The sequence below is a fragment of the Xenopus laevis genome, chromosome 1L, assembly GCF_017654675.1.
Source record: "Xenopus laevis strain J_2021 chromosome 1L, Xenopus_laevis_v10.1, whole genome shotgun sequence".
Lineage (NCBI taxonomy): Eukaryota > Metazoa > Chordata > Amphibia > Anura > Pipidae > Xenopus > Xenopus laevis.
The window spans coordinates 213,226,300-213,242,484 of NC_054371.1; the positions used below are offsets into that span (position 1 = coordinate 213,226,300).

Consider the following 16,185-nt stretch of genomic DNA (forward strand, 5'->3'; position numbering starts at 1 on the left):
CAGATTTAGAAAGCTTAATTTCTCCTGAAAAAAACAATGTATAGTTTTCCTAGATAAACTATAGGTTTCAATTCAGAAAATACCCCTAAATTGAGAGAGCACAAAATGTTTCAAAAACGGCTGGCATTTCGAGTAACCAAAATTTTCAATTCCACTGGCACTTAAAGGTTTAAGTGAGAAAACTCATAAAATACATACAATTTATTATTAATATTATTATTATTATCACAAATTTTTAGAGCGCCAACATATTGCACAACTCTGTAAAATGAATGTGCTTATACAAAGGCATCATTTGAATTACATACATATAACATCCAGAATTACATACATAACATCCGGTTCCTGTGCAAAAGAGCTTACAATCTAGAGGGGAAGGGAATGAGACACAGGGGGTGGGAGTGGGCAAAATAAAAAATAAGCAGGTGAGAGATGTAGCCTATGGTATTGCATTTGGTAGCTAAACATAGTGAGGGTAGGCTTCTCTATATAAATGTGTTTTAAATAGACATGTACAATAGATATATATTATAATTAACAATAGGACACAAAGCCAGACAATATGGCACGCTAATTCAGACATTTTTTCTTCCAAGTGCAGTTGACTTATGAACTTGATGATACCATTTCAGCCACTTTACACAAGAGCTTAATCCCATTCAGTGATGAAAACAAAAGGCATGGACTATCTGTAGGAAGGGGGAGCAGCTCCTCTGGAATTCCTTGGTTATGGCACACAGGAACCAGTACAAAAAGTTGGGCATCATCATCATTCAGGGAGGCTATTACAGCCACAAGGCAAAAGGTAAATTAATGATAAATATGTGTCCAGTAAGTGCTGTGCATGTATTGATTGATATCAATAGACTGGAAACATCTATTGTGATATCACCAAACACTTTGCATCACTAAACTCTTTACAATGATTTATTTGTCAGATTTGTCAGGACTGTTTGTAGAGTCTCTTCTTCAGATATCATTTTTCTAATTTGCATTTCTTGATTTTTTTTATTTCCTTATTAGAGCTCGAAATTCATTAGAATCAATAAATTGATCTTGGTGTCAGACTTCACAATGAAAAAGGACAATCTCTGGCTATCGGACGTTTTTCTAAAGGCTCTTAATCACTTGCCTCTGGAATATAACTACCCTCTTTATAGCAGAATATTCGATGATTTTGGGACCCATTACATTACAGAAGGGTCAATGGGTGGTTCCTATGATGTTCTCTTTCAGTACAGTACAGAAAACGTGCAAAGTTCAGGTAAAGTAAAGTCATATCTATGTATATATCTATAACAACATGTATGTAACAGTCACACCGCTAGACTTCCAAACAGAATCAACAATAAAATAATCCATTATCCTAAATTTCACCCCAATTAGCCCACTAGTTGGGCCCCCTTAGCTCTTATAAAAACTTATAAATACTGATGGTAATATCAAGGGCATCACATAACCTGCTTTCAGGCTGAGCCTCTTACAGATATACTGCACTATTGGTATAAGAGTTAAGGTGGCCATACACGGGCCGATAAAAGCTGCCGACAGACCGTGTCGGCAGCTTATTGGCCCGTGTATGGGGCCCCCGATGGGCTTCACCGATCGAGATCTGGCCGAAAGTCGGCCAGATCTCGATCGGACGGGACAGAAAATCCCGTCGGATCGCGGCCGCATCTATTCGTGTGGACCGCCCGTTTGGGCATCGTTAGGATCCGATCGTTGGGCCCTAGGGCCCACGATCGGATCAGCCCGATATTGCCCACCTCAAGGTGGGCATATCGGAGGGAGATCCGCTCGTTTGGCGACATTGCCAAACGAGCGGATCTCTCCATGTATGGCCATCTTAACCTGGCTCTAGGAATAGCCAGGGTAGAAAATGAACACTCTCTTTATTTCATTAAGATACTATTTGAGCCCTGTAGACCAAAACTGCACTACTGCATTTTCTTGACCAGCCCTTACTATAAAGGGGGATAATGACCCAATTCTACATTAAATGCCCCTTTTAATAGAGATATCTTGGAAGTTGCAGTTTCTGATTTATAATATTACTTGCTACGCCTACATTTATTATCCACAAATACCCCCAAGTCCTTCTCCATCAAGGATTTGCCTAACGTTGTTCCATTGTAAGTAAACGTAGTCTGCATCTCATCTGCCACTACCTTTAAGATTACACGTTTGTCCAAACCCCCCTGTAAAGGATGTGGCATCTTGGATGGATTTGCTTCATCTTTTTTTTTTGTTTCGTGTCATTGGCATATACAGATTAATTGCTTACACTGTTAATGAACAAATTAAATACAAACTGAGTTAGCACCAGATTGTCAAGTGGGACCCAGAAGACATGCTTTGTTTAGATATTTTAATATTTCTTTATAAATAAAATTAATAACAAAATGCACTTCTGCTCCTGCCAGGAAGAAAGGTGAGATTGTTGTGTCAAGCAGCACCAGCGTCTGACTGGCCCACAGGGATAACAGGAAAACTCCCGATGGGCCCAGGTGTCAGTGGGCTCTCATGATGCTAAACATTTGGCCTATTTCATGGTCATTCCCTAATCTATGAGAACAAAGAGGATAAATAGATTGAATAATAGATTATAATATGTAAAGAAAAGAGACTAGAAGAATAGAGGTTGAGTGAGGAGAGGAGGAATAATAGTACTGAGAGTGGGCCCCTGGTCTAAGGTTTTTTAGTGGGCCCCTGATGTCCCAGTAGAATCAATAAGCCAGAAATTGGTCTGTGTTAATGCAGAGAGCACAACTGCCCCTGATTTTCACACATATATAATGCATAAATAAATTGTATTCACCATTGTTTACCTTCAGTCCGGGCATCTAGGGGCATCTAGGGATGTATAGCATGTAGGCATTGTCCCCAAACCTCCCTCTTACCGGAGCCCAACAGTTTAATATGCATCCATATATATTTAAGAGCAAATATGCCCTTTTTCATACACTTTAGACTTTCTTCCTGATCCACACCCATCAGACCCAGGCGCATCCCCATCATCCTGTAACCTCACGCGTGTTTCAATAAACGCTGGCAAATTCATGGCACTTGGCAGGTTTGCCTTTATTTATGAAAAAACAAAGTAAACCTTGACAAAATGAATGTAAAATTGCTAAGGGTGCATTTCTAAGCACTTTCCTAATTTACATCAGTTTTATTTTTCAGAGAATTAAGTATGTATTACCTGCGAATATAATTAATTTGTAACAGCACCTCCTGCTGGTCGGTTTCTTTAACTTTACAGCCAAAGAAATATACCTCCAGAAGGAAAACAGAGAAGTGTTCTGATACTACTCTGCTGCCAAAAGAGATGGGAAAGGGCATCTGGGGCTCCTGATCTCTTTCCTGAGCAGAGCAACATTTAGGGTTGCCACCTGTCCGGATTTGACCTGGACAGCCCGGTTTCAGAAGAACAACATTACTAACAGCCGTTAATAAAAAATTGCTTAGAAATGCACCCTGAGCAATTTTACGTTAATTTGTTAAAGGTTTACTTATCCTTTAGTTATAAATAAAGGCAATTTTTCAGGGTTTATTGAAAAGTGGGTGAGGGGAAAATATTTTAAGGTTTACTTATCCTTTAAGGCATTAATCCTTAAGTGTAATATTGTAAGTGTAAATGTAATATTCCCTTTCCGAAGACAGAAGGTGGTGCGTCTTGACACTTAGGTGGGCATGACCTTCCAAAAAGTAAAGGTTTGCCTACAGCTACTGCACCAAAACCCCATACATTTACTCAAAGCCTGTACAGAGCAATACCATAAAGCTACTCAGGAATTTCCCTTTGAGCAGAATATGTAGGAATACCCTTAGGATTTACGATGAACAGTTCCCAACCCAGACCTGCTGACCTGCAACAGACCCTCATCCGACACCCTGCTATAATCCCTACCCAGTCCTACAGGCAAAACCGCACCAGCAAGGGTTTACTTACACCTGACACGGGGACCCGCTTTACAGCAAGTGGTGTCACCATGGACTGGAAATGACATCCCTCTGATGGTGGAAAAACTGGATAAAGGAAAGAAATTACTAGATCATCCAGAACCAGATACCTAAGTAGTGTACCGATGGACCTCAAGTCTGGTTGGTGAATCAGGAACTTGTTATGTTTTAGGTAGCTGAGGATGAGTAGAGTATAACAGTGCTTTATTAGCAGGCTCATGCAGCCATTACACAACAGTAACTTTCACTTTTAAGCTGTCAGGAAGTATGCACAGTATTAGTCTGGGCACAGTGACATCTATAAGCTATTTGTATAAACACCACAGAACTTTCTACCCAAAACCCAACCATTTTGCAGGTATTCCTCAGGTACCCAACCTGCTACAATAGTGAAATGTGGGTTGACCCAAAAACCCATGGTGACCCACAGGTGACTACTGGTTAGACAGGTTTGGGTTGAAATTTGCCCAACAATTGTGGGTTAGGGTTGGGTGCAGATCAGACTATGGAAGTAAGCTCCTCCATCGCTCCCTAAGATTCCCTGTCTTGGAATCACCGGTACGCACATAAGTAGTGTACAGAGCAAGAAGACATTGGTTCATGTTGGGTTTGGGTCCTACAATGGCAACAATTTTCAGGGTTACGGTTGGATGCAGGTTAAGGTTTTACAGGTTAGGGTCGGGTGCAGGTTGAGTTTCTCCTGGCCCACACATCACTATGCTGCAGGTCTCTAGTGCATGGATTTATTGTTTTGGAAATGGGATAGATGCCAGCCAGAGACGAGCAGCTCTTTCAAGCGATCATTTGTCTTTAACAGGTTTAACTGACCAAGAAATGGCTCATTGTGTGTTTGAAGAAATTCGCAAAAGACGTTTCTTTTTTTTTGTGAAAACAACACATCGCACAACATGTACAACCAATAAAATGACAGAGCGATACTCGGGTAAGGATGTCTTTATGATTGTAAATGTATAACTAGGGTTTTGTTTAGTTCATATCAATGATTAGAAACCATTGCTGTAAGGGGAGTCTGCAATGAGGACCTTACATGCGTATCTTATCTAGCCTCAATGTCCATTTTATTTCCTCTAGAGATAAAATTAATTGTAATTTGTAGACAGCAATGAGCCACAAAGGACAAATTGACCTGTGAAATAGCTGAACATGTACAACGATTGTCTAGGTGAACATGGGAAGTATCAGTCTAAGCAACTATACAATATTCTTTTTTTCATTGCTTTATTTCATAAATGTAATTGAAACTGGTAGACTCTGTTGCTTTATTTAACCGTTGCTGATTTTGAATTGAAGCAATGCAGCAGAAGCCACATCTCTTCCAGCCACGACAGTTCCCACAATGCCCTGCATGCTTCTACACAGAGCTGCCAATCGGCAGATATTGCTTTCAATTGCAATTACATTTACTGCCAGCAGGTAGTATTGACTAGTCAGCTCTTTGAAAAGATATGATTGGTTGTTACAGGTAACTAGAAACAATAGAATCTTACTCCTTTATCATCAACTCATTTTCTCTTTATCCTTCTACATTGAATAAAGTTAAATAAGCTCCCCCGCCACATACCAGAAACCCACTACTGATGCAGGCAGCCATGCTGGGGCACACACATGCACATGATAAGTGAGTGCTAAGCTCAAATGTTCATGCACATTGTCCCAATTTCAACATCATATGTGTTATTCTATCTTGTCCTAAACGTGCCTTTTCTAGCTAGGTACGGTAGCACATAGGTCACACTGGATTTTTTTACCCAGATGGGCCCTCACTAAGTGGAGAAGGAGAGAGTGGAGAGAGTAACATAGTAACATTTTTTTACCCAGATGGGCCCTCACTAAGTGGAGAAGGAGAGAGTAGGGAGAGTGTTGTGCAATGACCCTCTCTGCTGCTGAGAAGAAACAAAAATAGGATAACAGAGGTCCTTGCAAACAAAACAAAAGGGGTTCCACTGAAACCACGTCACATGGTTAATGATTACAGTTCAATGGGTTAATGTTATATGCCGTCAGACACATGGGTAAACCAAGGTTCTGTGACCACTGTGGAGATGCTTGGTAGGTAACTGTTGCCCTGGATGTTAATGTTCTTGATGGAGTCCAGGAGCAACTGTGAGAACACAGAGAACTATTATTTCTCAGGCTCTGTTAAGAACTTATTAGAGATGTTCACAGGGGTCTGATTGGCTACCGAACATCCGTTTCCTTACCTCCAACTATCAATCATTTGGTGGAGCACAAAGCTACTCTTTCAAGCTTGCCATATTATCTTACATTCCTAGAATGTACTCTTGACAAAACTAGTCCTGTCATCTGGCTATACCTCATTCACAGGGACAACAAGGGTTGTCCCTCTAGGGTAGAACTCATTAAAAAAAATATCTAAATACGATAATTTCGATAACTTGCCTAGCAACTAGGGCAATAGCCTTTGTAGGCGATTTGTATCCATAGGGAGTGTTTACCCTCTGGGTCCCTACATATGCAAATTGAGTGAGCCAGGACACTTGTCCAGTGTGTCTCAGCATACCTGACCGTGCTGGGAGTTTGTACAGAAAACTATTATTTCCCCCATCCAGAGTGCAGGCTCTGTTAATAACTTATTAGAGCTGTTGACAGGGGCTGAGTGGCTACCAAGTGTTGAACATCAATGGCCTCACTGACAGCTGAGCTTTCTCATAAAAATTTCTTTGCATTTCTTTCAGGTTCTTTTCTGCAATCATCAGAAAAATCTATTTCCTTCATAAAAGGTGGAAGAGCAGAATTTGCAGCAAAATTAGCATGGCAGAAAGAAGGCGCATCTCCAGATGAAAAAGCGTATAAAGATTGGGTAGCATCTACCGTGGACAATCCAGATTTGATTAACTATAAAGTGAGTTACAAATATGAACTGAGAATGCTATACAAGTAGTAGAAGACACTCATGCTATGGTATGTACGTGTGTCTTGAGATGTAGACATCATTTCAGCTTCAAAAGGTACTTTTTGATTTGTTGGCCTAGAAACTCATGCACTTCTTGGTTCAGGAATGTATTGATCAAGGAGGAGCTATTCTGCTCCTGGCTTGTTCTTGGAAGTTCTCACAAGTGCTGGAGATAAGCAGAATGCTGCCCTTTGGCCTTGCTCCTTATACACTCAATATAAGGAAACCATAATACAGGCATCTTGAAAAACCATCTGAATAATCTGTGCATCAGTGGGGGAGGCATAATTTTTACTTGTCCTCCAAATTTTAAGGGAACACTGCCATGCTGTAGCTCTGTGTGTTGCACTCCTATAATCCTATTGAGATTAGGGAGGTAATGTAATGCAAGTTTCCTCAAATTCCTGTAATCCCCTAGTATTTACCAGTCAGCTCTTTGAAAACATCTGATGGGTTGTTACAGGTAACTAGAAAATATAGAATTTCGCCTGGATAGCCAATTCCTCTCTTTCTCTTTAGGGGGCAAATTTACTAAAGGGTGAAGTGGAAATTCACCAGCGTGACATCATTTTGCCACTTTGCTGATTTACTAATGGTCCCTGTCGTAAATGAACTAGTGAAGTAGACATACTCTAGCGCTACTTCGCACCCTTACGACAGGCGAAGTTGCGCTCTGGCGAAGGGACGTAATTAAGCTAATTCACTTACTTGTAGATTTTACTGAACATTACCTCTTGTGCCAGACTTGACTTCGCCAGCTCAGACCAGGCAAAGTGCAATAGAGTAGATAGGAGTTCCTAAAAAAATAGTTGAAAATTTTTCTAAGTTCCAAAAAACGCTGCCGTTTTTTACTTTTTAAAATTATTTTTGGGGTACCCTCCTTCCCCCTTACATTTGGCAACTAAACTATACAGTGGACACCTGTGTTGGGCAATATAAGACCTCTATTTAATTTTATTAAGTTTCCCTGGCCTTGTGTAGTGTAATGTAGTTGCTGCAGCATACACGTCCATTGTACTTTAACTGCACGCCGTATGCTAATTAGGCATCACTAGCGAAAATTTGGACTGCTTATCGTATTATCACTAGCGCAACTTTGCAACCGTTCGGTAACCTGTGCGCAACTTCGGATATTTGTGAATTTGCGCAGCCCTGGCAAAACTACGCCTGGCTAAGTGTGGTGAAGCCGTCGCTATCGCATTTTCGGCGCTTAGTGAATTTGCCCCTAGGTGTCTTTCACCCGCCTTTGAATTTCACTTGTCTCTAGCTTCAACTTTTTTTCTCCTCTTCTTTCTACACTGGACGTTGTTATACATATCAAATCAAAGCCAATTGCTGTAAGTTAGAGACAGACATGCAGTGCCCCTAAGGAAACAAGATGGCCAGTGTAGAGCAACATGTCCAACCTGTAGCTCATGATGTTTAATTTTTAACTTAGTTGTTTTTCAAGTATCATTCCTAGTACCCACCAGCTGGTTAAGAATTTCTGGACATGCTCAGATTTGTATTTGCACAGCTGAAAACTGTATATTGCTCAGCTAAAAACTGTAGTCCTACATAATAAAGCCAAACAAAGTCTGGTGTGATCTGGGCCCTGTAGCAAATAAAGGCAACTCTACAGCAGATGACCCATGTCCTTGTTTTAGCATTAAGATAACACTCTATTCCTGCATGTTGATATTATCTTTTCCAAGCAATTAGATGAAAGTTTGATTCATGTTTCTCCAATGTTAAAGCTGGCACCAATTCTGGATTTAATTACTGGAATCCCCTGTGCTGTGACAAAGCGACGCAACCTTCAGAAAGCATTTGCCACATATCTGGAGAAATTTGACCCCTGCGTTTGTGCCCCGTGTCCCAATAATGGCAGGGTGTACCTGTCAGGTACTGAGTGTCTGTGCCTCTGTCAGCCGGGGACGTACGGGGATAATTGTGAAAAGAAGGCCCCAGATTATAACTCAGGTATGTTGGACGGCAGGCAAATGACTTCCAGATAGTATTCTCTTATTACCTGACAATACACTTAAGCTGGCCATAGACTCAAAGATCCGCTCGTTTGGCGACATCGCTTTCCCCGATATGCCACTAACTGCATGGCTATATCGGGGGTAATTCGAACGTTCGGCGATATGGCCGAACAATCGAATTACAATGCGCCAAGGGGCTCCGACGGGTCAGTTAAAAATCCAACCTTCCCGATCTATATCGTGGCCAGATATCGATCGGGAAGACCCGTCGGAAGCCCCCATACACGGGCAGATAAGCTGTCAAATTGGTCCAAACGACCGATATTGGCAGCTTTATCTGCCCGTGTATGGCCACCATTACTTTTATTGCTTATAAATATAGATATAGATTTCCTTTGTCATGTTGTATTTGCTTGTCTTTTTATTCATGGGCTCAGCTCATATATATAATAACAGTATCATTTTATAAACTACAGCTTGCAATGATAATTGTAATACAATAATTTGGAGGGCCATGGGCATGTGATGTTTATGATGGGTCCCAGGCGTCTCATTTCAATGCTAGTTCTGTTCATGCCAGGGATTTGTTAGACAATATGCGCATGATATACTGTATGGAGGCCAGTGTTGGAAAGGTTATTGGCTGCTCTGCTTTCATTTCCCCCAAAATGTATGTGCATTGGTAGGTGCCCTAATATATATAGTCTCAAAAATAATTATTTGTTATTTACTTGTTTCCTTAATGCTAGGGGAAGCTTTATTTTAGTTGTAACTTAAAATTGAGTATATTAAGTATTAAAAGGAACCATCCTGATAGTAGTTGTCAGGTCTGGACTGGGAGTCAAAATAGGCCCTGGTATTCCAAGTACTCAGAGGCCCAAATAGTACTCAACCAGCCCACTAATTAGTGATTGACTATGGGACCTTACAGCAGCCCCTCTGGCATTTGCCAGTACCCACAGATTGCTAGTCCGGGCCTGGTAGTTGTGCTGTGTTAACCATTGATTAAAACCCTAACAGGGGCAGAATATAAACATAACTACTGTTCTGCACCAGTTGGAATCTGAGGAGCTGTAGTTGTAAAGCAATGTAGGAGCTTGAGTTTGAACCTGCGGTTTGGGCCAAATCTGAACCCTGCACCCAGTCCTGTGTATGGTGCATCCCAAGACTGAATGCACATCTGTAAAGATAAGCACAATCTGCTGTATCTATTGGTTCAGGGGTGCACTGAAGATACTGCCACCTCTGGACCAGGCGGTAACTCCAGGGTTCCCTCAGCACACCGGCATTAATTGCCACAGTTGAGTTGGACTGAAGGAATAGGATGCACACATTGGACACTAGAAATGACACCAGCAAACACAGGCACAATTGCACCTGTTCTGTGAATCAGCAGCAACTGCGATGGGTGTGGCACAGTTGCAGCAAGCGATTTCCAGTTCCGCCCACAATACTGCTGGAAATCTGGGATAAAAGTGCTACTTTGTGGGAACAAAACGTCAGTTGAGCTCAAAAATGCACTTTGATTACTGCACAAGCAGTGCTGCGTGTGGTTAAATATTATATTTCCAGATGAAAATTTCAAAAGTGTTTGTTGCTTCTACAGGTGGAATAATGTGAATACATAACATATAAAGGCAAAAAAGCAAAGTCCCATTTATACTTTCTTTAATGAAAAAGAAACCTATCTCCAATATACTTTAATTAAAAAATGTGTACTGTTTTTATAAGAAACCTGACTGTATGCAGTGAAATTCCCCCTTCATTCAATGCTGGAATTGTCAAACAGTCCCTAACTGCTTTGCAGTGAAACAATCATACTTATGAACAGCAGGGGGAGTCCCCGCCTTACTTCCCAGCCATGCAGAACTCTAGCAGCTTTGTTTGTTTTCCTGTAGAGCAGTCGGCGACTGTGTAGAGATTTGTATTGGATTTTATTTTTGCCTTTACATCCCCTTTACTGTTTCCAACTCCAGCTACAGGGACACAGATCATGGAGCCAGATTTAAACAGATAAACTGAGATTCTATTTGGAGGATTATTTTGCTGCAGCCACTGGTTCTGCAGAGTTGGAGAAAGTTTGTATTAAACAATACAAAAACTATAAAATCCACATTAGATTACATGACAACACAGGACCCAGTGCAGTCTGTATATTCTGATTATTAATCAGTCTTGCTGTATTGGCTTCTGGCAGATATTATTTGACTTGTGCTGATCATTTATTACGATCCCTAAGCAGCAGCCCAGACAACACTGAGCATATGCACAGTCTTGGTCTTGCAAAGATGCTTAAACTTACAAGATGGTGACCCCCTGTGGACAACATTGAAAGCATAAATTATGTGTTTGATTAGGCTTTTGGTGCAGTAAGTTCATGTTTATGTTTAGTATACAAAATACAGCATTTCTAGCCTTACTCTATTTTAGACTTTACTTTCCCTTTAAATAATAGTAACCTTCAATATTTCCCATGCAGTTGTAGTTGATGGGGCCTGGGGTTGCTGGACTGTATGGAGCTCATGCGATGGAGCCTATACCAAAAAAAGGACAAGACAATGTAACAACCCCTACCCACGTAATGGGGGAAAGCCTTGTGAGGGTGAGGCAACGCAGGAAGAAGACTGTAGTATCTCACTGTTTGAAGATACGTAAGTAACAAGCAGTTTATTTTTATAGGCATTTCATTGTTTCAAGATAAACTGTAATTGAGCCACTGTAAAACCAAGATGGGATGTGATGTGGAAGAGCATAGAAGAAAGAGATAGTAGAGGAGAGCAGGTAAATAGGAAAATGAGGAGATCAGTAAAGAAAATGGTCAAGGTAGAAATCAGGGCAGAATGAGTTAATGAATTAAAGAAAAAGAAGAAAGAAGCAGATTAACAAGTATAAATAAACAGCAGAAGAAAGATTACATGTGTACAGTATGGTATATCTAGTGTGTCTGTGCTTTGCATTTCGAGTAACACCAATGCTCAGGAAAATTGCTGACTGGATCTTCTAAGCTATTGACTTTCTGTCTGTTTGCATATTAATTCAGTGTAACATAGCTTGTGTCACTGGCAATACAGAAAATGATTCACTTGACTGGCAAGATCACAAAACAAGGGCTTCTTTAAGATGGCCATATATCTAAAGATCTTTAAAAGATCTTTTTGTTATTGTGAGACCATGATTCTCTCAAAACGATCGTTTAATCTACGATTTGTCAACTAAAAAGACCATTTCAATTGATATTGCCAGGAAAACTGAGGGGGGCTGCCTGCTTGGCCCTGCAAACATAGATAGATTGCACTGGGACCAATAAAAGTTTTTTTAACCTGGCCGATTAATTTTCTGACAGATGTCGGACAATCGTCTATGGGGACCTTTAGTCAGTTTAGACACCCAAGTGGCAGGGGGGCCACTGGCAAATGTATTTGTAAACAAATCTTCTTTACTATGGATTTAGAGATGGTTTTGCTGTGGCAAAGAAACTAAGAAAAGTAAAGTTACAATTCTGCTGTGCAGTATCCTCACCTGTGTGTCAGGCACCAAGGCTGGAGAGATGAAGTAACTCTACTGATGATAATATGAAGTCTAATCAGAGTTTCAATATTTCCAACTTTAGTGGAGCCCTATGCATCAATGATGAAGAAGACAAAAAGGAAGTCGATCAGGAAGAACCGGAACGTGATAGTGGATGTCCAAAGCCTGAACTGCCTGAAAATGCATATTCTTTAGTAAGATTTCTATAATTTCTAATTGTCATAAAACTAATTACAAAAAAAATATTCCTCTAGAGAATGAGGAACATTAGGACTGAACACCTACATGTTCCAATAGGGCTGTGGGTACAACCAAAACTCTTAAAGACCATGAACTGGAGACACAGACACTGATGGTCAGTGTTGGACTGGCCCACCGGGAGACCATGAAAAGTCCCGGTGGGCCCAGGTGTCATTTGGCCTATTTCATGGTCATTCCATGGCCATTTCTATAAGAAAAAAGAGGCTAAATAGATGGAATAATAGATTCTAGTATGTAAGAAAAGAGACTAGGAGAATAGCAGTTCAGTGAGGAGAGGAAGAATAATAGTACTGAGAGTGGGCCCCTGGTATAAGATTAATTGGTGGGCCCCTGGTCAAAGGTTTTTGGGTGGGCCCCGGGTATCCCAGTCTGACACTGCTGATGGTGGTGGAAATGTTTCCAATGAAAGAAAACATTTGACTCTCAGCAACAAACACTAGAAAACATTCAAATAATTTCCATATAACGTGTCCCTGTATCTTTGTATTGTCAGGGAACCCCTGGTTGGGTTCTAGAAGCCTTATAAATATCAGCAGAGATGCATTACCAGAACTGAATCCCTTAAAAGAAGTAGCTGGTAACAAACACTGTCAATCCTAAAATCGTTGGAAGGAGGTCCCATCCTTAGTTTACAGTCAGAGTTCCTAAATATGTTGTAGCACATAGTCTTTCAGTGTGTTTTTTTTTTAATTTACAGAATGACAAAAAGTGGTACTCTGTGGCTGAACAGGTTGAAATACAATGCGTTTCAGGATATGAACTATCTGGATATCAGTTCCTAAGGTGTCTTCCTGACGGCACTTGGAAGCAAGAAGATGTGGAATGCATTCGTAAGTGTCAAGTTTTTGGGCAAAATCTCTTTTTATACATAGTATATTATATCTATATGGGGTGTACTTTATATCAAATTCAGGAAACAGGGACACATGATGGTGATGACATTATATTGGGGCTACTGATGCAGGGACATCCAGTTTTCTACTATCCAGCCTGACTGATTGTGTATATTATTATCAATGGAAGAGTAATTCTAGGTAATTCTATCAATTTATCTAGAAGAGGATAATGCCATCTTTAGTCAGATTTGCAGACATGGGTTAAAAGAGAAGGAAAGCTATGGAGGCATTTTATTGCCAATAGATTAGCTGTAATAATACAAGCTATAACACTATATTTATTCTGCAGAATATTTTACCATACCTGAGTAAAAAGCTCTAGAAGCTCTCTGTTTGTTTAGGATAGCAGCTGCTGTATTAGCTTGGTGTGACATCACTTCCTGCCTGAGTCTCTCCCTGCTTGCTCATAGCTCTGGGCTCAGATTACAGCAGAGAAGAGGAGGGAAGAGGAGTAAACTGAGCATGCTCATGCCCAGGGCAAGGAGGTTCAGGAAGTCTGATACAAAAGCCCATGTGTACACAATAGAAGGAAAGAAATGCTGTGGTTTTTTTTTGTCAGAGCAGCATTACTTTGAGGGTTTACAGGTATATTTAGGTGGACATTTCTGATAAGGCTTACTTAGTTTTAACCTTTCCTTCTCCTTTAATATTGGCCCATACACTCTGGAGGGCTATTGCAGTGTGGCCTACAGCCCAGTGGTTATCTGATTTCTTTTGGTTCATACACCCCTTACATAGTGACAAATACAAGAGTCCTCTGCACTCAACCCATTATCAATATATTTATGACATGGAGACATTTTCTGTATACAGCTGTTAAAAATGCCTTACCCTTTAAACAAAACAGGGATTGTTTGTCCATATATTGCAACATATTTAATCTGGCCAACTACGTCAAAGTCATCCCATATCTGGCCAGTCCTACACTCAAATTGCATCTGATTCATTAAGAATTCTATTGCTTCGTTATATATTTTATTTTTACCCCTTACACAGTTACATAGTTAGTAAGTTACATAGTTAAATCAGGTTGAAAAAAGACAAAGTCCATCAAGTTCAACCCCTCCAAATGAAAACCCAGTATCCATACACACACCCCTCATTACTTTTTAAACACAAATTCTATATACCCATATCTATACTAACTATAGAGCTTAGTATCACAATAGCCTTTGATATTATGTCTATCCAAAAAATCATCCAAGCCATTCTTAAAGGGAACCTGTCACCCTAAGAAATAATTCCAAATTATTTTCTGTCATGTTAGTTGGGTAAAATAAACTTTAATTATACTATATTTATTATTTAAATTTCCTTTAGTCTTGGAATTACACAACCTCAGCAAGCAGGCTGGAGCCATGTTGTGGACACTGTTATGAAGATAAATTGTCAGGCCCGGATTTGTGGCGAGGCCACATAGGCCCAGGCCTAGGGCGGCACATTTTTGGGGGCAGCATGCCGTCCAGTCGCTCTGTGGGGAGCCTGTGCTCCCCAGTACTCCGGCGCTCGCACGCTGGCGCTTTTGCGCCAGCGTGTGGTAGTGCGGGCGGGCACTAGGATTACGCGGAGCGCACGGCCTAGGGGCGCCCGCCCAGCGAATCCGGCGCTGTAAATTGTGTATCACCCCAAAATCTTGTGTAAGTACCAGAATGGGGAACCTAATGCCCATGTGCAGTGCCCTAGATAATTATAGAGCCTGAGGAGGGAAGGGTCAATGTGAGAAGTGCAGTGACATGTAGGAAGTGCTGAATGGAAAGTGAAAGTAATTGAATGCCCCACCTATATGCCTAAGGCATAAAGGCGGGGCAGATAATATTTGATTGACAGCTGAGATATTTCAACACCTTTATAACAGGTATGGATGTCTGAATGAAAAAAAATGTGTTTCATGTTTAATTTGCTATGGACTTTAATTATGCAGCTTTTTATGTGTAGGGGACAGGTCAGCTTTAAAGACATTAACAGAATCAGTCATCACCAATTGGAGCACCAATTTTGACCAGGCCCGCCTTTCATTAATGCAAGGTTACAGATATTGGAAAACATTGATGTAGCAGACATTGTTGTATTGTTCCAAAAATATCTAGGAAGCAAATTAGTGTTTAGTACCAAATCTCAACTGACCTTCTAGCTTGGCTTTCAGAGATATCTACAGAGGCAAATAGTCACCATTGTCCCAGAATCTCCCCTTAAATAACCTTCAGTGTGAGCCTCCCTACCACTTCTCCAGCCTTGCAGATTAGGAACCGCTCCAGTCATGGTTCCATATAGAAGATTACTCCTTATAGTTACTTCAGAGGACCATAAATGTATATGTCAGTAGAATGTGGCTTTGTAGAATACAAATTTGATGCAAGTGAGGATACATTTGTTCTAAAAGATTGTCAGTACATTTTTTTTATATACATATCATTCAGGAACAGCATGTTCTAGGCCGGAAGCATCAGAAAATATTAACATAATCCAGTATAAAACAGAATACAAAATTGGAGAAAGCATTGAAATAAGATGCCCTAGTGGATTCATAACATCCGGACAATGGAAATACACATGTGGACGCAATCTAGAGTGGGACCCTCCAATCATGGGACAGCTCAGTTGTGTGGAAGGTGAGTCCTCCATTATGTATTAAGTA

At 40.6% G+C, this 16,185-nt stretch overlaps 1 protein-coding gene across 2 annotated transcripts in view; it reads left to right on the forward strand.

The window, feature by feature from the left end:
* Positions 1-16,185, forward strand: part of c6.1.L (complement C6, gene 1 L homeolog) — a 30,357-nt gene that overhangs the window by 10,048 nt on the left and 4,124 nt on the right. For both annotated transcript variants that reach the window (XM_018244788.2, NM_001091779.1), the window contains 9 exon segments: positions 602-805; positions 1,024-1,264; positions 4,781-4,906; positions 6,681-6,847; positions 8,635-8,860; positions 11,345-11,516; positions 12,476-12,587; positions 13,352-13,484; positions 15,968-16,159. In XM_018244788.2, the coding sequence (XP_018100277.1) occupies positions 602-805; positions 1,024-1,264; positions 4,781-4,906; positions 6,681-6,847; positions 8,635-8,860; positions 11,345-11,516; positions 12,476-12,587; positions 13,352-13,484; positions 15,968-16,159 (1,573 nt within the window).